At 40.1% G+C, this 26,521-nt stretch overlaps 1 protein-coding gene across 7 annotated transcripts in view; it reads right to left on the reverse strand.

The window, feature by feature from the left end:
* Window positions 1–453: 453 nt before the first annotated feature.
* PLCH1 (phospholipase C eta 1) overlaps window positions 454–26,521 on the reverse strand; it is a 201,259-nt gene continuing 175,191 nt past the window's right edge. For 4 of the 7 annotated variants that reach the window (XM_027586971.2, XM_027586974.2, XM_027586977.2 and 1 more), the window contains 12 exons: window positions 22,554–22,625; window positions 20,356–20,450; window positions 19,044–19,141; window positions 15,674–15,853; window positions 15,475–15,582; window positions 14,326–14,450; window positions 11,080–11,164; window positions 8,670–8,816; window positions 8,359–8,438; window positions 6,793–6,852; window positions 6,016–6,370; window positions 454–3,644 (listed from right to left, as the gene is read on the reverse strand). In XM_027586971.2, coding sequence (XP_027442772.1) covers window positions 1,561–3,644; window positions 6,016–6,370; window positions 6,793–6,852; window positions 8,359–8,438; window positions 8,670–8,816; window positions 11,080–11,164; window positions 14,326–14,450; window positions 15,475–15,582; window positions 15,674–15,853; window positions 19,044–19,141; window positions 20,356–20,450; window positions 22,554–22,625 — 3,489 coding nt within the window. In that variant the 3' untranslated portion in view covers window positions 454–1,560. The remainder of the gene's footprint in view (window positions 3,645–6,015; window positions 6,371–6,792; window positions 6,853–8,358; window positions 8,439–8,669; window positions 8,817–11,079; window positions 11,165–14,325; window positions 14,451–15,474; window positions 15,583–15,673; window positions 15,854–19,043; window positions 19,142–20,355; window positions 20,451–22,553; window positions 22,626–26,521) is intronic. The other 3 variants (XM_027586973.2, XM_027586976.2, XM_027586975.2) reach the window with 3 other exon arrangements.

A 26,521-nucleotide genomic window follows, 5' to 3' on the forward strand; every position in this document is an offset into this window, starting at 1 on the left:
CAGCACCCTAGGGTTTGTCCAAAGAGAGGAAGATCCTCAGCACTGGGACAGAGTTCAGAGTTGGGGACTGAGGGTAATCAGGGTCTGACTGCTTTCCTCCCCACTCCTCCCCCATTCGACAAACCTTCAAGTGGTCTGATTTGCCCAACACAGCATCTTGGCTGCCCCCACCCCCAGGGCAGGATTTGGGAAGAATTATTTTTAAACTAGCAATATCAACACAAAATGCAAAGAAACTCATTACGTTTGATTTCTTTTCAAGTCACCTTACAAATATGGTCTTTAAAGCCTAATGAAAACACTCAGAGACATAAATTGCTGCTTAAAACTATCGTAGAAACTATCTCTTCTTCTGCGAAGAGATGAAAAGGAAAATAGTTCTGAGTGCTCTGGGCCCTGTAATTACTCAGCAGTCATCGTATGAACTTCAGTTGGAAAAAAATATTCACCAAGTGCTTAAAAATCTGCTTTAATTATATTTCCATGAATTCCAAGAAGAACATCATTGCAGTTAATATTACAAAAAAGCAAAGAGGGACATCTGAACATGCAATAAAAAAATGGATTCACAGTGAAAATAATGTATGTTGATACTAAAATATAGTTACTCAGCTCCATGAAGGGAAAAGGTATCTTCTAATTATCTATTTACTTGGATTTTATTATGAGAAAATATTTTTTTTCTTTTTTTTTTTTTTTTTGCTTGACAGTTTTGGGGATGTTTTCAATCTGTGCTACTATTACTGTTAGTGTCTGACAGAAGTCCCTCATTCTGAAAGCCATTATTTGCCATCTATAATTTAATCAGAAAATTCAGAAGTACACAAATAGTTTGGCGACTGTGTTCTTGTTACATACAAAGCCATTAGCAAAAATATGTAACAAAATTTATGTAAAACAAACAATTTTGTCTTTATATACATAAGTTTGCTTTACCCTTATACCCTCACAGCCTACTCGAAAATGAGAGGGTGTGTGTTGGGGGGGGGTGGGGCAGCTACCAATCTCCTTTGAACTCATTCTGCATGGGGTAGAGAAATCTTAAAAGGTAGGGTAACTATTTTAATCTTCTTTTAACTGAGTTATAAAAATGCATCTGGGCTTCTCAAGGAAGAAGGAAAACTAGGAATGATGATAATGGCTTTACAATAAAGAATTTATCCCTTTGTCCTTTGCAAAGTTTCTTAATGACCTCAACAATTAGTAAAACTGAGTACATTTGTGACTGTGATCTGAGGACTGAGAGTAGAGAGTGTGGTGGAGAAACAGACGGACATCGTAACCCAAGCTGCTGAGAAGTTTCACAACCAAGGCATGCACATATTTCATACCGAGAGCGTTTACACTTCAGGGGAGAAAGATCATACGCACCAGGGAAATGTCACCCCGATCTATATACAAATGCAGAAACGGGAAGAACACATGGAGTCAAGGGGAGACCAAAAATACAAGTTTAAAAATACATTTTAAAATCGTTTCAAAGCCAAGACCATGTTTACTGAAAACTCTGACAATTCTACAGAATACCTTGTAAACACTGAAAATGCAGCTTTATGTAATTCACAGTCTCAAAAGAAAATAAATTTCTGGTTTATCCTCACTGCTGGGCTCGGTCTGCAAAATGGAATTATCGGAACAAAACGGGTCGCCGTAGCCGGGGCGCAAGGCGGCACACGCCCCTTCCGGGATGCCGCGGCCTTCCACCACGCCGCCCCCCTTGCTGCTCCGCAGGTAGCCAGCGATGTACGAGCCCGTGGAGTGCCGGGTGCCCGCAGGCAGGGGTGCGGAGGGTTTGTTTCGCAGAACCACTCCACCCACGTGGCTGGGGTTGACGCCCTTCTGCTTGTTGGCCTCCTGCTTTTCCTTTGCACGGCTGGCAATGTTGCGCACTCGGCTCTGGCTTCTGGATGACAACTTTCTGACCAGTGCCCTGGGGAATTGACTGGCATCCTGCTTTGAACAGAGCACCTGACAGCCCTCTTCCTGGTCAAAAGACACAAGCTTCCGCAGCTGCTCGGTCAGGGCGTCTATGGGCTCTAAGGACTTTGTCTTCGCAGTCACGCCCTTCTTGTCCCTAATGCCAGTTGTAACAAAACTCTTACTAATACACTGGTACTTGCTTTCAAAGTTGCAGGCGATGTCCTCTGATGTTAAGTCCCCCAGACTTTTGGATTTGCAAGGGCTGGGCAGCTTCAGAGCAGGCAGAGGAGGATGTGTGGGCTGCTTGGGCGCAGGGGCATGCATGCCTTCATCACTAGACAGGGGCACACAGGTCTGGTTCATTTTTGCGTCTGAATTTGAGCAGTTGTTGTGCATAAAACCAGCGCCCTGATAGGCTAGACAAGAAATACTTTGATTTTTGACATCTTGAATATTGTTGAATATTTCAGAGACAGAAGGGTGGAGAGTCTCTTTACAGTAGCCATTTCTCAAACCTCTTTGAAAATGTTCTGCCACATCCTGACCATACTGTGGTTTTAAAGGAGAAGCAGGGTGACTTGCATCCTCTCTTCTATATTCATAGGTTGTTAGGGACAGATTTTCTGAGTCTCCGTCCATTTCCACGAGACTGCTCTCTGCAGAATTTAAACAGAGAATGGTTTCAGCCATTACATCCTCCAGTGCCAAGTTGGTGGAAGTGATAGGGCTGTGGTTCTTCAGCATTTCCCATTCTTTGCCATTGGTGGGACTTTTTGGTAACCAGCAGTGAGAAGTATTGGAGGACCGAGGCAGGTTGTTTTCCAGACCCCCTGTCTTGGCCTTATCAGGAAGGCTGTCATCTGGTTTGGCTTTAGAGAGAGGAGTGCAGGTAGTTTCACAGACTCCGTGTGTTGAGTGTTTGGAGGTCTCAGGACTTGAGAATGCAATCGGGGCAGGAGATGAGCACAGGAAGGATGACTTGGGTTTTCCCGTGGAAAAGTCATGCTTGAAGGGAATCTTTCGGTCCAAGGTGGGCAAGGGAGTGTGACTTGACATGACACTGGTGCTATGGAGCTGAGAAACAACTGTGAGGTTTGCCTGATCACGGGTCTCCTCAAACTGGCCAATCAGTGCTGAAATGGAACTGCCCGGCTCATTCTCATTGGTTAATGTGACATTGTCAATAAGATGGGAAATGTCAGTCTCCTGCAGAATGGCAGTAGAATGTGAGGCAGGTATGTCAGAACAGAGCGTAGAGACATCTGACAAAGAAAAGGATGTTGCAGCTTGGCCCTTAACCCAATTCCCTTCCAAGTTCTTAATCTCCAGGTTGCTCTGAGAAAAAATGCTTCCCGACAATGTGCTTTTTTCTTCCACAAAGCCCCCAGCGTTCCCATTTGCCTTGGTTTTCACACTGCATGGACCCTGTGTCAGGGTAACTGTAGGATCAGGAGCCAAAAGCTGCCTTGGCAAGAGGGATTTGCCGGCGCGCTCCGGTTCCTGGCCATCACCTGATACGTTCGATTTGGCTCTCCCGCGCGTAGGACCTGGCACTCCCGACTGTTCTCCCGGGACTGGCGTGTTGGCAACAGAGACGGTGGAGCCCCCTTGGCCCATGTCTTTGAGGAGGAGGGCGCTAGAGGAAGAGGATAACTTTTTGTTGAAATTGGGAAAATGCTGGTCTTTTATACTTGCCTTCCCTTTTCTTCTTCCATCCTTATCTTCTGCGGAATGAAACACACAACGTTTTAGGTAATATGTATCACTTTTTGTAGGCCCTACAAACACTCATGTTTGTCTTCAGACAGACAAATGGAGAATGTAAGTCTGTTACATCGTGACAGGATATAGTTATGGATTGCAGAGGTTTGCAACAAAGTGTCCGTGTGATGAATAAATGGTAAAATATATTCATAGGAATCTCACTGAAGCTTCCCTTTGAGTATCTATTACATCAGCTAAGGATGTAATATTCATTGTCAAAAAAAAAAATGTCAATGAGTTACCATACTTTTACAGTGAGGATTACCTTAAGTTGTTTCCTATTCAGATTTGTACTACACAGAAGCATGGCAATAAAAATAGAACAAGACAGTTCTGTTAAACAAAGTATTGTGGTACCTGTAAGCAAGATACTACAAGCTTTCAAAGTTACACATGGATTAGTAAAAATCGCAAACCATATTATTTAAAAAAAAAAACTTTGGCAAAAGAACTAATTTAATCAGTTTCTAAAGCAGATTGGAAGGTGCAATAAATATATTAAAATACCAGTATCTATTGACTTTGAGATGTAAAAATAAAGATGCGGTCACCAATTCTATGCCATTGTTAATATCTAATTTTTTCTTAATCATATTTTTGTTTTTAATACGCAAATTTCATATTGCATTCTCCCCTAAAAGAGGCAGTAAGTTAGCAGGCACAGTATGGAAAAATCTATAAAAACACACAATTCACAGGAATTTGGGGTACCCCATCATGCTTAGGATATTGCTAAGACAGTATCAAATGTTCAATTATCTTTGCTCTAATTATTTTAATTGTTTTTTTAATGTTTTCAGTCAGGATATATAAGAAAGAAGAATTTATTTAACTTATTAAATATCTTCCTAACTAAAGAAAAATTCATCATAAAAAGTTTGATAAATCCAAAAATTATAAAGAAAAAAATCAAATATCTTATGATGTTACCACTCAGAGATAGCTACTTTAAGCTCTTAGAGGGACAGAATTATACATGGAATTTTGTATTCTGTATTTTCTCCACTTATTTTTTTTCCTACGCTATAACTTGAATCATTGCATGGCTTTGTTCTATATTTACCACAAGTCTCATATAATATAAATGAGAATGACAAACTTATAAAGTTGTTAAAGGGAGGAAATACGCATCAACTCAATAGTGCTTTCTGGATTAACCAGTATTTATTTCTATTGAGTAGAGCTTTATTTTCTCCCAAAATGGGATTTTGAAATAAACTTAAAAGCACATATTTCCATCTCTTCTGACACTGCTCTTAGCAAATGTTCAAACTTTTCAACTTCCTTTTTCTCTTCAAATAAGCCATTCAAAAATTCATTTGTTTCCCTAGAATATCTTATAATAAAAATCAATATAAGCAAAATGGAGTTTGTGAGAAGATAGAACACTGAAATTTAGACTGTATGATAAAAGGAGAATTTTCCTAAAGTAAACAGATATCATGTTTGTCTGAGATGATCCTGATTTAATTAAAACACTTTTGTTGTGAAGACCCATCAAATGGGCAGAGTTTTGGTACTTCCATTACCAAAGGCAGGAAGGGGCAAGAGTCACTAACACAACTCAGGAGCTCTCTGGTACCTTGCAAAGCAGGCATTATTCTTTCTCAAGTTCTTGGTATGAGTGAAGCATTATGCTCAGATTAGGGGAAAAGACAAGTAAGGCTTGATCTGTAGGCTTGAGGAGCCTATAACTGGACAGGCGCCGAGGACATGCTTCCTTCCCTGCCAGCATCCAGGGATCGGGGGAAATGAGGCCATAGGAAAACATCGCCTGAGCTACCTCTTGAGGAAGCAAAGATTTCTCAAGTGAAGAAGATGGCTTGCTTTTAACAACTGGCTTGACTTCTTTCTCCATAAACATTTCTAATCATGGAAATGTGTTGTATGTTGGGGAAAGAAATACAACTCTATTCAATCTAAAACAAAATAAAACAAAAACGAATATAATTCTATTTAACCTCAGAACAAGCAGTAAATATTACACCCACTTGGAAAACCAAGATCTCTGCTCCTGTTTTGCCTGTTTCACCTCCCTTGAGGGCACCTCACAGACCCCCGGGCTCCATACCTTCCACACCTGATTATTCCCCTTATCCCTCACTATCAATTTCCAATGTTGATGTTATTTTAAGGCTTTAGGTGACTAGGAAATAGTTCTTCCCCCTCTCCCTGAAGTTTAAAATCTGTTCTAAAGTTAACATGAAAAATTATTTATTTTTTAGTATATTTTTACTTTGACTATAAAATGTCAACCAGGTCATAATTGTAATCGGGGACCAAAATACGACTTCGAAGGAGTTATTCTTAGAGAAACTTAAAGCATCTTACCCAGGGAGTGTTCTTTTCCTTCAGTGTCTTTTGCTGTTGCAGATATAGGCAGTGACAAAGCCCCCAGAAGACCTTTGTCAACAGGCAAAGAGACAGGGCGCTCTTGCAAACTCCGTGTGGTCCTTCTCAGGACACCGGCTTGATCTCTTGAGGCCTCAGACACAGAATCCTTTATCTCTACCATTTCCTGGAAGCCCATTTTGCTCTTTTTTCTGCCTTTGGCCGGAGCACTGGCTGTGCGTCTCAGAATCCTATCTCCAATCGATCGTTTCCGAACATAATGGGAATTGTTTTCTGACGAACCATGCCTGGGATTCTTATTGAACAATCCCTTCAGACCTTGGAGCTGTCTGTTCTGAAGACACAAAAGGAGGAAGCGCGAGTTAAGCAAATCCCATTGTGTCAACGACTTGCCTTTTAAATGACAGCTCCATGAGAAATGGACGCAAAACAAAATTGTACAGCATTGAAGGATATTCAAATCGAGAAAACAGCAGCTCACAGCATGTCTGCACAACATCATGCACGCCTTCTTAACCTTACTTTGTGAGCAGGCAGCCTTCCCTTTTTGCAACCAAGCTACCCAGAAGCTTCCTACCCAGAGATAGGAAAAGTTTCCACACTTAACAGACTGCTATGAACTTCAGCCACCTTAAAGCAACAGATGCACGTTTCAAAGTGGGAAGCAAGGAATGGAGTGATATGAGGGAGCATGCTGCCATAACCATTTAAAAAGAAATATGTCAGCAAGAACAAGGCACCATGCTGAGAAACTACCTTTGTAGCTCCTAGAAAGTGCAATATAGTGTAACTGGGGTTGAGTATTAAAGGGCTCCACTGCAAGGGAAGAAAACAAAACACAACAGAACACAATTTGGGCTCATTCAAGAAAGTGGCACAAGTAACAACAAAAGACAAGAATGCATATGCTTCTATAAACCCTTTCTTCCACCTTCGGTGATTTCTAGTCACAGGTTCATTCATTACTCATCACCGCCACATTGTGGTTTATGCATCCCAACCCAAATACACCTTGAAAGTAACATATAATGTGACTTAGACGTAGACATCTATTTAGGAGAAAGGAAAGCCTACAGAACACTTTCTTCTTCATATTTTAATTCCTTTCTGGCTCAAGTTTTAAATAAATTCTGAATGTTATTGTTTCCTTCAAGCAGGATAAATGCTAGAGATACTACTTAGCTAACCTGGGATCCCTAGAAGTTCAAGAATCATTTTCAGTCATTCACATTTGTGTGCATTTATGCCAGAGAAAGCATCACAACAAGAAGCACAGGCAAAAACCGAGGACTAAACACACAAAGTCGTAGAATAAAACTTCATTACTCTTAGAAATTAGAATCCTTAGTGCCCCTCCCATACCGACTGCTGTTAAGGAGAAACATTATACCCCCTAATTCAGCCTGCACTGGTCCACTCCCTAGAAATTGGCTTGTAGTCCCAATAATATTAATATTAGCCAACATTTTTGAGCATTTCCTATTATGCCAGGCAGGCAGCTTTCTAAGGATAATGTGGTTTTTTATGAGGTGGGTAATATTTTTACCCTACTTTTACAGATGAGGAAGCTAATGCACAGAGAATGCCTATAACTCTACAGGAGAAACTCCAAAGCAATGCAGACTTTTCTAATATAGAGCACTGGACATTCCCAGGTGCTAGCCAAGACTCTTACAGTCCCTCCAAATCACACCTGGTCCCGGAAATTCATTCCAGTGGCCAAGTCCCCAGTTACTTGGCATGACTAAGACAGCCTATTGATTTGTAAACCTCAAATGAGTTGTATAATGAAGAGTCGCATCAGGAGAAAACTAGAATACATTTTTGTAGTCTATTTCTTAAAAGAAAATCCTCATAACGTCTTTAAAAGTTCTGTGGGTGGCTTTAAATGCATTTGTGGAGTTTTAGGTTTTCAGCTAAATACAATGGCACCAAATGAATGAACCACTGGCTGGAATCACAGTCTGGTTAGTACTGGTAATCCGTCAGACATCTGAGACGCCCCATTTCCTGCTGCAGCCGGCTAGGTCTTCTTAAAATAAAATTCAATGTTTAAGTATATATTTATTCTTGTAGTGAAACAAAGGACCATCTGAGAGATTAGCTTTTTCCACACCCCAAAACAAGGGAAGGAGCACATACGGATCAGGACAGGACCTGACAGGCTTAGCACGTGGGGCTCGCTGGGCTTCTCGCTAGTTTTCTGCTAAAGAACAACTTTGTCAAGATGTATGTGCCTTTTAAGCGATTAGTCAAAAAAATAACTTTGATAAGGACCATATTATTGTCACATGTGGCTTTAAGCCCTACAATCTTTCTCACCTTTCCATAGATTTCATTGATTGTTATGTGGACAAATATAGATGCTTCTGTCAGTCCTTCCAAATAGACATGCCGGTAGCCTGAGAAAATCAGAGAAAATAGTTTCCTTTAACTTGGACTTACACTTGGCTTTCCCATGGGTGCAACTAAATGAAGTATTTGACTTTACTATAATTCTTTACATTTCATAAAACATGTTAACACGCATATAACACATATTTTATATATCACACATATCACATATCATATATTAAACCTTCCAAAGAAAACTGAATGGTCAGCCTAGAGAGGAAAGGCCAGCCCCTACCTACCGGGCACTAAGCTGCTGAAGGTCACGGTTCTTTGTCCAACGAAGTCTCGTCCAATTGGATCATGATCCCACACCAGGAACCGAACCAAAGCTATGTCTGGCATGTGTACTGTAAATGTCAGGGTTTCTTCCCACACAGGGTTAAATCCTCAGAGAAATAGGAAGAGAAAAATCAGAAAAGCAAAGGGCTTGGCTAAAAATGAATTGGCAGCAACATCTGCAAAGCAGACTGGAAATTGCTTGCAATGGTTATTAAACTCGTGAAGATGACCAAGCAACTCCAGGATGCCTTACTGAAATAAAGTCTTGGAATTCGCCCCATTGCTAGAAAATAATTGGTAGGAAGATTGCCTGTAAATGATTACATCAATTCTAATAATCTTTGATGCCCAAATTGCATTGTAGGGGAAGTTCCTTTAGGCAATTTCAGAACGCTTCAATAAGCTCAAAAAATATCTTTAGTAGTGATCTAAGAATAATGTTTTAGCAAAAAAAAAAAGTAAGAAAGAGAAAGAAAGTTCCCACCTTGCCAGAAAAATAAAGAATCCTGCCTCTCACCCACAAAAAATTCTACTGCTATGAACATTTTATAAGGTGCTATGTAGGTTTCAATGCTGCTACTGTACATATAGCATCTTATTTAATTTTTATAGCAATCCTCGAAGGATGGCAAAGCAAGGTTTTTGTGGTTTATTTTCTAATTAAGAAAAAAATACATTATGATTAGCTTTCAAAACTATATAATTTTTTTAAAAATTACACAAGTAACAAATGCTTTTTTTAAAGTAAGAAATGCAAGTATTTATAAGTCATTTTGTAGTTGAGAAAATTGATATGCAGAGAAAATAATGCACCTAAGGTCACACAGCTCGTTAGAGAGCCAAATTAGACTGTGCACTATTGTTTTCCAGTGCCTTCCCATGAAGCAAGACCTTAATACATGGAAGATACATTTTCATAGCTATTGAAAATAAATATAAAGATATATAATTCAACTCATATTCTGAAAGGTAAAAATACATTTATTTCTTGATAAAATTTTCTCGGATAAAATAATTACATAAACTGATAAAAATTCAAGTACTCTCTAAGTTTGTTTTTCTTTTCTAAAAATGAAAATAAATTTTATTAAATACATGTATTCAGGAGGCATCAGCTACTTAATCTTACTTTAAAATATCTCAGCTAAGGAAATAATTGTAGACTGAAATCACTGAAATGTCCCTTCTAAACAAGAGAAGAGATTGTGTTTTTGTTATCTTAGTAATGACTTCTCAATTACTTCTGAGACAAAAAAGAAACAAACAAACAACAAAAACAAAAACAAAACAATGCCCATTGGTGGGAAAATGCAATATAGGAAGCCTCCATCCTCTAAGCATGTTATTTCCTAAAGTAATAGGTTTATGTTACTCTTGAATCCCCAAATTCCTTTCCTTAAGTTAGCACTTAGAAAAACTCCTCTTAATGGGGTGCCTGGGTGGCTCAGTTGGTTGAGTGTCTGACTCCTGATTTTGGCTCACGTCATGATCTTGGGGTGGCAGAACTGAGCCGGGCATCTGGCTCACACTCAGTGCAGAGTTGGCTTGGGATTGTCTCTCCCTCTCTTTCTGTCCCTCCCACTGCTCAGGCTCGTGCTCACTCTCTCTCTCAAATAATCTTAAAAAAAAAAAAAAAGAATCTGAAACTAGAGATGTACAAAATGTTGGCTTATTGAATTTAAATTAAAAAAAAAAAGAAAAACTCCTCTTAAGGTCTCACTATGAACCTCTAATTTCTTAAATGTTTTGAAGATTGTGATTTAGATTTAGAGTATTAATGACTAGAGATTGAGAAAAATAGGTATGCCATAATGTTTGTCAAATGTATGAACAAACACCACGAGGCTTAGGTTAAGAAAGCTTTTTTTATATCATGGCCAGAATACAAGAATGCCGCCCATCCACCGCATGGACATATTAAGAAGTAAACTTGCCCGAACATGCTACACTTACCTTTATAGAGTTTTACACATTCCAGAAAAAGAATGAAAAATAATCAAGACATACAGGCATCATGAATGAGAGCTCTAAAGCAACTTACATCATGAAAATACAATACAAAATGTAATGGAGGCATTTTCCTAAGTTTTAACCCAGTCCTTTAAGATACCATTAATTCTCCTCATTAGAAAAAAGGTTTTGCTTCAAAAGCAAAGAATTTAAGAGCCTAGATTACAAATCCACCAAAACCTACCATGCATCAATCCCACATTTACTCAGTTTTATGTGTTTAAAAGACTAACATAAACTCAGATGGCAGTTATGAATCTTAGGCATTTGTTTCTCTTCTACATAGACAAATTTTTCTTTTTCAGTGCAAATTTTATTTCTAGAGCCTCTTGATTAAAAGGAAACAGATTATCATCTTACCATTGTCATCTACTACACGGGTTTGATCTTTACAACAATCTACTGGCAATCCAATAATTTCAACTTCAACAAAAGGATCAATGATCTATGTAAATAAAGAGAGGGTATTATTACAACCAATACATTTCTCTATGTGTGTTAATTGAGAATATTGGCCAAAATGTCCACGTTTCAATAGTAACCCATTTTATTAGGTGCTTACTAAGAAAGAGAAACTGTACAACAGATTTAGGTATATGAAACGGAAAAACAAAGATTAAATTTTAGTTTGCCAATATTTACTGATACTACAGTTTTATCCAATGAACTTACAACTCCATTTCAAGGTATATATCTAACAGAAATGAAAGCTTTTGTCCATGCTCAGAGCAGCTGTATTCATAATAGTCACATACTGGAAACAACCTAAATGTCTATCATGAGTAGGATGGATGAATCGTGGATTATTCATTTAATGACTACCATACAATAATGAAAAAGTTCTGCAACATAGACATAATGTTGAATAATTCATACATAAAAGGGTATATACTAGGGGTACCCGGCTGACTCAGTTGGAAGAGCATGCAGCTCTTGATCTTGGGGTCATGAGTTGAAGCCCCATGTTGGGTGTAGAGATTACTTAAAAAAATAAAATCTTAAAAAAAAAAAAGAGCATATACTATAAGAGTCTATTTACATAAAGTCTGAACACAGACAACATTAATCTGTTGCGATAGGGGTTTGTGTTTGATTTGGGGGGTTGGGAATAGATATTTACTGGAAGGGTGAATGGAAGACTTCTGGGGGGTTCTCAGATGTTCTGTGTTGCATAATAATTAATCAAGCTATGCACATCTGATATGTTCACTTTACTGTATTTAAATCAATTGTGTACTATAATGTAACTTAAAAAGTATCAAAAAATAACAAGATTAAAAAGGAACCCATAGGAAAAATGAATGCTTAGTCTTCCTTCCCACTTCCCCCACATTCCCTCCCCTCCAGGAGAAGGGACCCTGCTTTTTGGGTGATTTGTAAGCTCTCTTTTATCATGCAAGTTCTGAATAATGAGCAATGAAAGACTGAAACCTTGTGAACCCAGAAAGAGCTGATCTAAAAGTGTAAAGAGAGAGAGTAACAAGGTCTGAGAAAACGTTTTAGGAATTTGGAAAGTAAGGAGAATACGGAGTTTTGGGGGGAGCTTCAGGGAATAAGAGCTAGCTGTACGTTGGAAAAACATGAGAACATTGGGTGAATACACATATTTTTTGCTCACTAAATAAACCATGAAGTTTACTCATTTTCAATTAATCATTTGATGCTAGAAGTTCTTCCTTTCAGTAGAACCCTGTGGTAAAACTGGACCACTGGGTATCTCAGATTTTGGGGGGCAGCTAATGAGGATGACTTCTGTTCATAAGGAATTCAAGAGGACCACAGGCTTGAAGAGTAACTTCCTCCTTCAAAACTTGGGCTCCTGTGTTGCCCGAGGCAAACTACGTACCTATGCTTCAGTTTCCTCGTCTGCAAACCTAAGACCCCAGTATCAGCTTCTTCAGACTGTAATCTCAATGAGATGCTGGAAGAACGGAATTGGATGGGGGCAGATATATTTCTTTTTATTCCAATCATGAAGAAGCAATCAGGTAAATTCAAATGGAAGGACATTCTGAAAATAACTGGCTTGGACATTTTGTAAAATGTCAATATCATGAAAACAAAATAAGAAAGCTAGAGAACTATTCTAGATTTTAAAAGGACCAAAGAGTAACGACAACTGAAAGCAATGTGTGATCCTTCATTGGATCCTGAATACACAAAGAAAAAAAGAAAAAAGAAGAAGATACGAGGACAATTTGGGGACAACTGGAGAAAACTGAATATAAATTTTATATTAGATAATATTATTATATCAATATTAAATGTCATGATTGTATTGTGGTTATAGAGGAAAATGTTCTTATTCTTAGGAGATAAATGCTAAAGTACGTAGGTATTTAGGGGTCAAGATGTCAACAACTTATTCTCAAATGACTCTGTAAAGAAATGCAAATATATGTATACATGTGTGTATAATTTTTGAATTTTGTTACATTTGCTTCATCTCTCAGGTATGTGTGTATCCACATATACACGCAGACATATACACATCTACACATGAAAGAGAGAGAAAGCAAATACAACACTTAGTAATTTTATCGGTGAATCTAGATGCGGGAGCAATGGCCTTACTTTTACTATTCTCACAAGTTTTCTGAGGTTCAAAAATTTTCAAAATAAAAAGTCTGAGAGAAAAAACAGGAAGTGAGTCTTCATTTTTACAGACAGTGAAGAAAATAAAAAATGAAAGAAGGGGTAAGTTTACGTTTTCTGATAATGTCCAAACAACTGCTCTTGCTGCTAAGAGGAGGACAGAACGGAGGCAAGGAGACCAGTCAGCTGCGGGGCTACCTCAGCAGAACTGACGAAAGACAACGGGGGTGTGGATTAGGCTGGAGGCAACAGAGGTGGAACCAACGATCCCACACGAAGCTCCTACTTTCTGAGGAGTAGGACACGGTATCATCTGTTGAAGATGAGAAGGAAAGTGATGAGAACACCCGTTTGAGGAGAGAGAAGGCTGGAAACAGCCCCTGTGGAGAACGGGATCGAAGGCTGACAAAGTGAAGCGGACGGTCGCATAGCATCACAGGTCAGCTAAGATTGGCAACAAAGAGTTTGTGGCGGAACCCAACAGCAGGGCTGTGTGGTGTCCGCACTCAACGTTCAAGATCCAAAAATGCTGGTTTAACAAGTAGGAGTGGCAAGGAGCCTGAGGTGATAAACCACTCCTGAGAGGAAAGACATGGCATGCTTCCCAAATAGATGGTGTACCATATTCCAGAAGGAACTGTCGATGATTTTGCCAATAAGTCAGTTGATATCTGATGAGCTGAGGTCAGTGCTCGTTTACAAACACATACAGAGACAGAGAGAACTCTGAAGATATTTCAGGTAAATGTAAACACAGGGGCGCCTGGGTGGCTCAGTCGTTAAGCGTCTGCCTTCAGCTCAGGTCATGATCTCAGGGTCCTGGGATCGAGCCCCACATCGGGCTCCCTGCTCAGTGGGAAGCCTGCTTCTCCCTCTCCCACTCCCCCTGCTTGTGTTCCCTCTCTCACTGTGTCTCTCTCTGTCAAATAAATAAATATTCTTTAAAAAATGTAAACACAATAAAATAGTCATAATCATGTAATTAACCACTTGGTCATACACATGGCTTACCTCGCCTCGGTCTCCAAACATGGAGTCTGGAGGTTTGGGGAGTTGCTGTCCACTGATCACTTTCAGAATGAGCTGCTTTTTGGGGTTGGCAGGAAGTGGATCACCAGAGAAAGGGTTGAAAGTACCTAAGCCAAGTAAAGCAGAGGTTAAAATCTGAGGTTGGTAACATGGGAACACACACACACACACACACCCTTCAAGCATGCAGAACAAAGAAACAACAAATGCTGAAAGACTACAGTGTTTCTTGGAGCAAAGAAATGATCACATAACTATCAGTGTGGCTTTTACCTGAAGGCAATGCTAGCTGGCATTTTCTATAGCTGGGGGTTGTTGTGAGAATCCATGCTCCCAAAGGCAAAGGAATGGGTCAATTTAAAGTGTCTGTGGTGCAATTATCCATCATGGCGAGGGGGAAGAGAGGAATTTTCTTGGAATGCCAACAGGGTAGAAGAAGGGGAGCAGTTATGTCAGATTCAAATAACTTTCTAACTCAAACTATCATAGGGATATAGAGTGACTGTAACAAACAGAAAGAGGACCTGAAAGGAAGTCAACAGCAGAGCAAGAAAACATGCAAAGCCTAAAATACTGAAGGCACATCTGTCAACACTTCTTTACCTGAATTGCTAAAAATCCAACTTGGAAAATTTTTAAAGAATTTTAAAGAGCAGAACCCAAAACAAGTGTTTTTTGATCTAACACTACATTATCTTTTCCCTGTTGTTGGCACTGTTTTATAATTGGACTCCAATGACTAAAAGAGCTTGATAAAATTGTTCCAGGTGGTATTTTAATTTTGCTAGCAGGTTTCAGACTCACTGAAAGACAGGACTCAGACCCTACAAGGCAGTACAATTTATAAGTAATGCCCAGTGAGTATCATGCTGGGGGCACTGGATCTCAGATGACAATCCATTGCTATTCGTGTCCCTCTTCATGTGCATAACCTCCCAAGAGAACATTCTAAACATCATGCTACCCAAATGTTAAATAGTTGTGACAAGAGTTCTAATTTACATGCCAACACCTTCACCTATCTCCTTTTTAAAAAATCATGTTGCAAAACACTGAAGTATCACATTTTCCAGAGAGATCCTTCAGTAAGGTGCCTGCAATCAGAAAGATGACTATGAATTGAACACGCACCTTTGCACATTTGCTGGGGCTTGAGGACGTACCCACAATTGCCATTTGTCTTGAACTTGGCTCGATTTAATTGCATCATTCGCCCCTCAGACTGGTAGTTCAGTGCCACTGCACAAGTTCAAAGTTTGAGAGAATTAGGCAAGAAAGCAGCATGGAGTCAGGACATACAGAGAACTGCTCTTTCCCAAGGCATACACACCTAGCTGGCAACCTGCGTTCCAGTAGGGCAGAGGGTTGAAGTTACTGGAATCAATGCGGTAGGCAGAGGGGTAAATCCTCGTGAGTTGCTTTTGGTTATAAATCATGAACTGCTCCGATTTCTGCTGAACTACCTGATGTGCTCTTGTTTCACTGAATGATAACACGTTTCCTGTGGTTCCTGGCAGTTTTTAATAAAAAAGAAACGTGAGAACCTCAGTCAAAAACCACCACTCACAAAAGACTTTTTAAGACATCGGATTATATCCATAATAAAATGCAGAGCAAAAGAGTGAATTCAACCAGAGTAGGAGTAGCTTCTGACCAAGAAAGGTCCAGAAAATCCCATTCTCGGGACTCTTTTACCATTTTGAGGTCAAATCTGCGCTGCTCATCTTGCAAGGATAACTGCATATTTCTGAGTCCCATGTTCTCCCAGGAATTCAATCATCTCACTAATTCATGTCTATCTGGCTAGTATGAAGAGGGCTGGCAGAAAAATTATTTTTTAGGGGCATGATTCCAACAGAATATCTTTGCCAAAGATACAGACAGTCATGGATAAATAAAACTATGTAACTTATTACTATGTAACTTATTCCTGATAACAGGAAGACATTCATTGAAGGCACTCATCTAAAAAGCCCACATGTGGGGCACCTGGGTGGCTCAGTCGGTTAAGCGACTGCCTTCGGCTCAGGTCATGATCCTGAAGTCGTGGGATCGAGTCCGGCATCGGGCTCCCTGCTCAGCAGGGAGTCTGCTTCTCCCTCTGGCCCTCCCCCCTCTCATGTTCTCTCTCTCTCTCTCATTCTCTCTCTCAAATAAATAAATAAAATCTTTAAAAATAAATAAAAAGCCCACATGTGAAGCACATATTAACTGATAACGTTCAGGGTCCAAGAAAATAAAAGACCAATTCCAAAGGAGAAAAACTGAATTTTAATGTTAATTTGAACAGAATTATGAAACCAGTCAAAAGTTTTTGGGCAAAAGGAATAATAATAAAGATTTTTAAAAGAGCATTATAAAAAAATAAAATCTCAGAAACAAGAACAATCATCCACCATCCATATAAACCACGGAAAAAATAAAGGGAGGTAAAAGAATAGGAAGCCTATATTAAAGTTTCTGCTTGGACTGTCATCAGGTGGTGTCAATCCAGGGCCAAGGAAGCACCAAATCTGAGGGTCATGATGGAGTTAAACTCCAAGCATTCAATACCCCACACTTTTCTCCCAATCCCATTTCTATAATGCCCCTACTACTCCTACCCCTTCACCAAACATCCTCACCCCACCCCCAAAATGACCACTCATATGTCTTCTGGACCTGCTGGAAGAAGCTGGCCCAAATAAAGACCCAAACTTGCCCATAGACTCATTCCCATTCCAGTCTTTACTCTGATGAGCTGAGTGTGTCTGAACCCAGACAGAAGGACACGGCTCATGAAGCCAAGGAGTTGAACTATATAGACTTGCTGGGCCAACTGGACCTGAATTATATCCACCCTGTGCATGTTAATTGGAGCACACAGTCTCCCAGGGCCCCGGTTGTCCTCAGGACTGCATAAACTTAGACATTAAATGCCGGCCAAATGACCAACAATTACACTCTAGAGATACAGCTTGGCATGATCATAAATACAAGATGGAGGCAAAGAAATTACAGTTTTTAATCTGATTTCCCTCATATACACTCTCCTTATCACGTATCACATATATTTTATTGACATACTTGTTAACACAGTTTACGTTTGTCAAGGAGACTAAAAATAATCTTACTTGCAGATTTTGATGAGTAATGCTATGAACATGATAGGAGAAAATACACAGTCTTTTTGACAAGCCATTGGGTGCAGTAACACTATAATCAGTGCCACTGTTTTCTCTGTCTCTCCACATAAATGTGTACACCACATTATCAGTAAGATGACCTTGCTAGTTAGGCATAGTATCAATTAGCATATGAATAGATTTGAGTTGCTTTGCATTGGGATGAGACACACATTCGTTATTTATTGCTCATTTTGTGGCTATACACACACACACACACACACACACACAACAAAAACTCCTTAAGTTCAAGAGTACTCAATATTATTTTCCATTAAGTTAATACAATCATGGTCTCTTTAAGGTATTTAGTAGAAATTATATTCTTTGGGGCACCTGAGTGGCTCTGTTGGTTAAGCGTCCAACTCTTGGTTTTGGCTCAGGTCATGATCTCAGGGTCCTGGGATCAAGCCCTGCATCGGGCTCTGCGCTCAGTGGGGAGTCTGCTTGAGATTCCCTCTCTCTGCCCCTCCCCCCGGCTTATGTTCTCATTTTCTCTCTCTCTCTCTCAAATAAATAAATAAAATTTTTAAAAAAATTATATTCCTCTAAACCAAATACACCTTTCACTTCATTAAATCTCTCACTGAGTTTATTTTCTAGCTATGGGCAGTTATTATAAGGACAGTTTCTCATGTTCTTGCATGTGAAATTAATTTTTTTTAATTGTCTCCATTTGAGGAAGGAATCAACACCAAAGGTAAGACAGAAAAAGATACACTTGTGGAAAGGGAAAAACAAAAAAGAAAGATCTGAGGAGAGAATCCTGGAGATTTGCTACAGACATAAGGCTCCACACAATGTTGGTTTTCCTTCACTAAGATTTGTTGGGAAAATGAGAGATTTTTACTTTACATTTTACTTCTACTAAAATTAAAATTAGATTGAAAAGCCACATGCCTGGAGTTTATTTCTATAAGCATTCAGTAACGGAACAAAACAGAAATGAGAAAGGAAGAAGATAAAGGGAAGAAGAGCAACTCAGTGGAAAGTCAGGGGTAAGAACATTTGTGACTAGGATTTCTCAACACAACATGATGCGATAATAGGTGAAAATCAGTGAAAGGATCAGTGCTTCTGAAATTCCTGCCCTTTCTGTTAAAACTTCAGTCTGTGGGTTAAATTATCTTCAACAAAGTCAAATTTCCAATGACAAAATAGTGGAATTTTTGAGGTGTTATTTTAGCTTTCTTCTTTCTTCTGGTCATTCACACTAGGAACGTCACATCCGTCTGTGACCTGGCCACCAAACCAGGTCAGGCCTCCATAATTCACACCTTGGGCAAGACGTTGCTATAATGCATTTGTCTTTACATAATAATGAAGTCTTCCTCTGCCCAGCCAATCAGGTTACCACAGTAATCAATATGGCACCCACTGTGAGCGAAGCTTTATACTGGCAGTCAGTTTCCTGACACGTTGGATGATACACAGTTCCAGAACTGTGTGCTGATGATCTGATTAACAAATGATTAGTAAGCGGTTGACAAAGAAAGGTCAAGAATGTTTACCCAAGAAGAAAAACTCTCTCCTTACCATCATCCACAATGTCCTGGGCCGCCACTGAGTTTGTATACACCACCAAGTCAGAGAGCTCTCGGCAGAGTTTCATAGTTTTCCTGCGGCGACCCAACCTGTGACATACACAGCCAGGACTCATGTCATTTAGAGCTGGAAGAGGTTTGGGCCTGTGGCTACTCCACCTTCCCTAACCTGCTCCTAGTGGAGCCAGAATTAGAACCCAAGTAAGAGTCCTAGTGCAGCTCTCTTTCCACCACAATACCCTACTCATGTGGTCTTATTCACTGCTCCACTGAGAATCAGTGTCTTATCAGGTATTTGTGAGTTCTGCCATGAAGGGCTTGATTGCTACCATTCCCCAGGTAGTGAGTAACACCGGAGTTCACCAGGCATCTCCTCCACTTTGGCAGGAAGGGAACCCGGACTTCTATTTGAGAACATTCACAGCAGAGGTCTCCTGGAAGGTGATCCCATTCCTTTACTGTAACTATGTATTGAATTTTCTGTATCCTAAAGGTAGGAACCACACACATCCTCTCTGCCCTTCCTAGTTACCATGTTATGTATGGACATCCTGTTGAAGCGAAGCTAAATATAAAATTTAATTGCGCACTAAATGTCATCCATTCCTACAAGACCGCTTTATGCTTCTAAGTTCATTTAATTTCAGTCTTTCAATAAAGGCACAAGGGCGTGGGTGTGTGTGGGTGTGTGTGTGCACGCACTTATCTATGATATGATTTGCATTCCTCTGTGACTTTACTGTATACACAAGCTGCCAGAAAATCATCTTATTCATCTCAAATTCTATTGGCAATAAGAAAGAAAACAGCAGCTAATATTTTTGAGTGCTTAGTTAATTGGAACAGGGCTTATCAGGCTAAGCAGTTTAATTCCTTTAATCTTCACAATGACCCTAAGAAACAAAACATAAGAGAAGCCTAACTTGTCCCGTGTTAGTGGTGAAGGAACAAGAGTTTCAAGTCTGGCTGATTTCAGGTATCTAGCTCTTCACATGTGCTCATCACCTATCATCTCCTTCAGTCTCCTAGGAGAACCCCCCAGACTAGCTCCTGCGGCCCCTCTCTCTTCTCTGAAGAGACCTGACCACTGCCACAGCTAGCACTTAGCAAGAGCTCCCTGTGTGCCAGGCACACAGTGTAAGCCCCCTCCATGTGTTATTATCTCATACCCAGTTCACCTTCCCACGTCCTGCTGCACTGAGCACTTGACCTTGTGATCCACTTCTCTAGACACAAACAACTACAACAGCCAAGCTGAAGAGGCCCCAGGAGTCTAAGAAAGACACGTGGAGACACATTCTTACCTGTACAGCTGACCAGTCTCCTTGCCAGGGTTCTGCTGTGTGTCCTCCTCATCATCGGTACTATACGACTTAGACCGTGACTTTGTGGTTTTCTGCTGGAAAATCACAGTAAACTTAACAACAAACTCAGTGCACCAGGTACGTCTACAACATACAGAGAATGGACTGGGCATTATAATATATGCAAAAAGGACAATTACTTGGAAGAAAACAAATTAACCAAATATTGCAGCTTGCCTTACCATTAATAACAAGCATGTCTATGATCATAATTATATTATAATATTAAGGCAAAAGTGTGGGTTTCTTACTGTAAAACTGACTTCTAAGCCACAAAAGATGTGTGTTTTAGAAAGACTATTAGTCATGCCTTGAAGGTCTCAAGAGCAGAAGGGTCACAGTTATAATATCTATTCAAATGACTACAAGGGGATAAAATGTTCTTTTATTTAGGAAATTCACTATTCTTGCTGACTTATAAAAGACAGATTTGACAAAAAAGACAAGTAGTAATTTTTTTTTATGAATAACTTTTTCCTGCTTTTGATTAGCGTGCACTTAAATAACTAAGTCAAACCACACTTTTGAGATTTTGACCCATTTTAATTTCTACCAACAGAATAAAAATTATTACCCACAGGATTCAGGCTGAAAGGCAGCAGGACTAAAGGCTGTCAGAAATAAAGACTTTGGAATGATGCTGTTTTATCCCAACACATTAGCGATAACCCCAATATTTGGCAATACATAACAGAAAAAACAAATGTTGGGAAGGGACCCTGTAATTGCGGAAAAGCTCAGCACCAAAACAACAGCTTCCACAAACAAAGTAAGATCTTTAGAGGGTACCCTAGACATCTGAGTACTGCGGCTTAGAAAGGAAAAGGGAGCCCACCCCTGCATTACCATGGGACCACGTCACCCCCCAGATTTTCTCTTACTCAACAAATAAAACGCCAAGCCACACTGCTGGCATAAACACACTCAAGTCTATTTCACTGACAGTAAGGCGCCAATTTAGTCCAGAACCTTCTCAGGTGTTACTGATGTTTTGAGAACCTCAGAGTGCATGGTGTGGGAACACCAGCATCTGATGATCTCACATTCCAGCTTGGCCTCTCACTAAGTGGGCTAGTTGGCCAACCTCTCTAGCTTCCTATTATGGTTTTTTGTTGTTTTTTTTTTAAGGAAAGGACAGTAACAACTATTTTAAGGGATTAGTGTTGTGATGATTAAATGAGGTGGTATGGAAAGTCATTCTGTAAGCTACAGAATATTGACTTTCAACATAAATACTCTTCATATTTATTAAAATAACCCACGGGGCGCCTGTTTGTACTATTACAACTAATACCACTACAAATATTAGGTATATGTCATGAGGCTGAAACACAACAATGGAACTGATAAGACACGGTACATAACACAGCTTTAGTAGATGCTCTGAAATAGTGTGAAGGGGTTGCACAAATGCACACTCCCATCAGCAGTGAATAAAGTTCAAGTTGCTCAGCACCCTCACTAGCCCTTGGTGCTGTCAATCGTTTTATGTCTGCTATTGTGATGGGTATATATATGGGAATATATGAAATCTCATCATCATTTAATTTGCATTTCCGAGAGGATTGATAAGGGTGAGCACCTTTTCGACACTCACCATTTGGAAATCTTCTTTTGTGAAAGACCACTTAAAGTCTTTTGCTCATTAAAAAAAAAAAATACTATGGGGGCTTCTAGGTGGCTCAGTTGGTTAAGCCTCTGACCCTTGGTTTTGGCTCAGGTCATGATCTCATGGGGTCGTGGGATTGGGAGTCTGCTTGAAGATTCTCTCCCTCTCCCCCTCTCCCCACTTGTGTGTGTTCTCTCTCTCTTTCTAAAATAAATAATTTTTTTTAAAAAATTATGGTATCTTTTGTATTGATTTGTAAGAATTCTTTATATATTCAGGATATAAGTCCTTTGTTGGATATGTGTGTCAAAAATACTTTTTCCCAATATGCAACTTGCTTATTAAGGAATAAGAATAAGAATTTCTTGAGAAGTTCTTAAATTTCAAAGTAGCTTATCAATCTTTTTCTTTTCTGGGGTCCTATTTAAGAAATCTTCAGCTACTCCAAGGTTGTGATGATACTGTCCTGTTACTTTCCAGTCTCTTTAAATTAACTGGATTATGTCCCTTTGTCACTCTTAATTCATACCTTATGTTTTCCAAAGTTGGTCATGAGGGATCGTCCATGTGATTTCTTTCCATTTTCCTTCACATCTGGATGCTGAGTAAATAAAACATAATATGACTATTTCTCTTCCTCACTTGTGTTTTTGCCTTAGTTCTGGTGAAATGGCGGGGAACCCTCTTTGGCTTAGGGTAGAACAAGCCGGTCCCGTCCATTTCCTCCTGTTCCACACCTTCACTACCCCAAAAGTTGTGGAGTCTGCCTCAAGAGAGGGAGACACTGGACTGGAGAACTGTGGGCACCAACAAGGAGACAGTAACTGCCAACCGCTTCCCCAAACTGGTGTCAAGGGCCTCTCAGGAATGTCCAGCTGTGCTGGTCCCTCTAGTGCCTGGTCACAAGACTCTCCACAGCACAAGATGTATTCTTTTTGAATACCCTGAGTGGGGAAAATCATCTTTAGTTAAAAGTAGATTTAACATAACAATAAAAAATTTTTAAAAAAAGTAGATTTAATTTTGAAAAATGGCCAAAAGTCTTTAAGAGCCAATTCTGCTGACTAAAAAAAATCATCATCATCATCACATTGCTTGAATACTGCTACTTGGGATTGTAAAACATTAAAAATAAATAAAACCCAAGTACATCTATTAGGTAATAAGATTGTTTTTGTTTGTTTAAGCAAACCACAGCAGAGCTTATCTGTTCATTGAAATTAATTCCCTCTGTGGTGAGCATCTAGAAGAGGTATTGCAGCCTCTGAAATTTTCCTCATGTGGGTTAATTTTCCAGGCTAGAGATCTCCTCACTCAAGCCCACCTCTCATTAGGGGAAAGAAAGGCCACCGGGCCAAAGGGGTTTAGGCTCTTTCTTGACTGTTCTCCCTAAAAATATGTATTAGCTGGTTCACGGCTAAGGACATGGTATAAGGAGAGATCAGCAGGCCCTATCCTCCTAGGCCTTCTGGCTAACAAAGAAGAAGCAGAGATAACCACATAAATGGAATAAATGTGGGTGAGCAAAAGGCCAGGGAGGCACTGACGTATATCCATAGAAACTAATCAAGATATAATTGGGAGTGGGGATGGGGAAAGATTAAGAATTGATTGGGGAAAGAGACAGTTCAGAAAGTGCTGGAGGGGTGGGAGGGGGTTTACAGGGTAATTTCATTGGACTGGTTAATGTCTATTGACTGCCTTCTGAAGATCTACTGAAGCTGATCATTAACTGTTCAAGAAGCCTAGAGTTAAGAAGGTAGCCAGATAGGCTTTCTAAGTTAGAAGACCCAGTCCTGACACCAAGTAGCTAAATGTCCTTTGTCCATTTGTCCCCTTCTCCTGACCTCAGTTTTCTTACCTGTGAAATGGGAGAGGAATGGATGAATTAACCTCTGAATTCCTTTCTACTTCGAATAGCATACCTACCAGTCAGGGGACCATGTCATTTATTGTCCAAAACAAACCCTTGGAAGAGTGAAATGAGGCGCTTTTAACAATCATGCTGGGACAATACGCATAAAGCAGGGCTGTCCCATGTAAGTGGAAGTGTATGGTCATCCTATTTAGTAGGCGCCTCCTATGCCCCAAGGATTATGCTAAGTGCATTACACATATTCTCATTTAATATATACAACCACCCTCAGAGAGAAATATGGTTAAAATCCCATTTTACAAATAGGAAAAACTGAAATACAGTGAAGTTAGATAATATGCCCAAAGTTACAAAGCTAGTCGGTGATAAAACAGGGGTTCTGTGTAGCTCTAAATCATCTCTCTGGCTTGCTCTCTCCCAACTTCTCCCATCTCGCATGACCTCTTTATGTAGAAGGGTAATACACACAAATACCTCTCTTCAACTTGACCTCTCCCTGAGCATCAGTACCACATTTTTTAATGAATCCACGGATCATACACTGTGCTAGGAACTTGACATGAATACGAGGACAACAGCAAGCAAAAGAGATGCAGACTCTGTCCTCACTGAGCTTGCAATCTAATGGTGAGACAAATGAACACAACACACTGTAATAAGACTCTCATGGGGAAAGTGCAGGGCATGGCAGGATGGCATGGGAAGGCCACCTACCCAGGCTTGAGGATCAAGGAGGACTTCCACGGATACAGGCAAAAGCTGAAGCCGGAAGATGGGTAGACCTTTCTAAGTGAGATGAGAAGGAGGAAGTGTGTGGTGGCCAAGGGAGGACCAAACACAAAAGCCAAGTGCTAAGAACACAGTACCAGCTAGGAGACAAAGGAAGTAGGGTGAGTGCATACTTGTACGCATGCGCACTGGTGGACAAGTCAGACCTAGAACCAGAGCATGGGGAAAGGGTCTTATGGGCTATATCCTGGAGGGTGAACATTATCCTCCACACTATGAGGAGACTTTGAATGGTTTAAAACAAGAGTGGCATTATCTGATGCCCATTTCTGAAATATCACTACGATAGCGGGATAATTGAAAAATTAGAGCAAGTGGGACAGCAGACGAGCAGGAAAAGTCTGCTTAGGGAATAATTACGGCCATCCAGACAGTTGCCCAATGGTATGTTAAAAAAAAAAAAAAGATTTAAGAACTCCAAAGGATAGACATCTTTCTGGTATCTACTATGTTCTTTAAGCCTGAAGGATGAGCACTTCATTTTTCTTTATTTCAGGGCTTGCCAGGGGAAAGAGAGCACAAGGGGAACACAGTGCTGTATGGCTGAATGACAGTCCAGCAAGAAGGAAGTTGGGTGACACGCTGCCCTGAACCACACGGTCCATCCTCAGCCTTGGTTCTCTATATGCACGTGTATCCAACACAGATGGAGGACTTATCTCAACAGTAACTTGTCTTTGCCCACTGAACCCAGAACGATGTTTTAAAAACTAACAGCAGTGTTAAAAACCTCAACACTTTACAGCCCAGTTTATTAAAGTCATAGGCTCCACATTATGAGTATAATGCATTTTTGTGGTCACCCAGAATGAATGGAAAGTAAAACATAAGAAAAAGGGGGATGAGTTTTATTCTACCACATGTTGGAAATTTGAGATCCCTTACCATCCTACCTGATAGGGAAATTATCACTAGGATTTCTTCCATGAAGAGCAAAAGAAGGATGGGTTTAATTTGTTTCATCCCAAATCTCTAAGACCTGCTGTGGCCTGTCCAATCAGAATGATCTAGGATGGAGCAAAGACTTCTCCAAAAGTGTGAGGGGAAGTGGCTGGCCCAGATTAACCAATGAGAGTTCACGAAGAACGAGAAGCAGAAATCAAGGTGAGCTAACTGAATGAGCTAACCAATTTTATAGACATTTGTGTGGTTAAAACTAAGTGGCTGGAAGGGGAGGGTGAGGGGAAGAAGTTATTGCTATTTATAGAAACTTTAAAGAAAATTCAGAATTATATGATCAATGGTAAGGGCGGTAATACTGTAATTTACATTTCGGTGGCCTCCCCAGTATTCCATTCTACCTAACATGCAGTGTCTGAGGGGCTGACCTTGGCACCACTTCCAGCGGTAAGTTCCCTGGCATTCACAAGCCAGTATTATCCTACATCCTTGGCAAGTTATCGTTCCAGGCAGGACATGTACTCAGGGCCACGGTGATTAGGTGAGGGGTGGGTATATGAGCTAAGCTGCCCAATCAGAGCTCAGCACAAACTCTAGAGAGTAACCACTAATGCTGAGTCATCACTTAGATTCAAGCATGGTCACCCCATATGATCCTCCCTCTGCCTGGGGATCCCTGAGTCCCAGAGGGCAGGTGGCAGTAGCAGGGAAATCGGCTATTAGCAGAGCCAGTGACTCCAGGGATTTCCTCTAGGCCAGAGTAAGTGCCCTCAATGCCTTGCAATGATAATATCAATAAACTCACCCTTCTTTTCCCTTGCCCATTTCTGATATTTCTATTAGAAAACAGAGTTAAAATCTCAGCCGGAGGCCAAACCATGCATTCCTTCAGCAACTTCATATAACAAGTCAGAAAAATAATGGTTATTAAG

Source organism: Zalophus californianus, chromosome 1 (genome assembly GCF_009762305.2).
Source record: "Zalophus californianus isolate mZalCal1 chromosome 1, mZalCal1.pri.v2, whole genome shotgun sequence".
NCBI lineage: Eukaryota > Metazoa > Chordata > Mammalia > Carnivora > Otariidae > Zalophus > Zalophus californianus.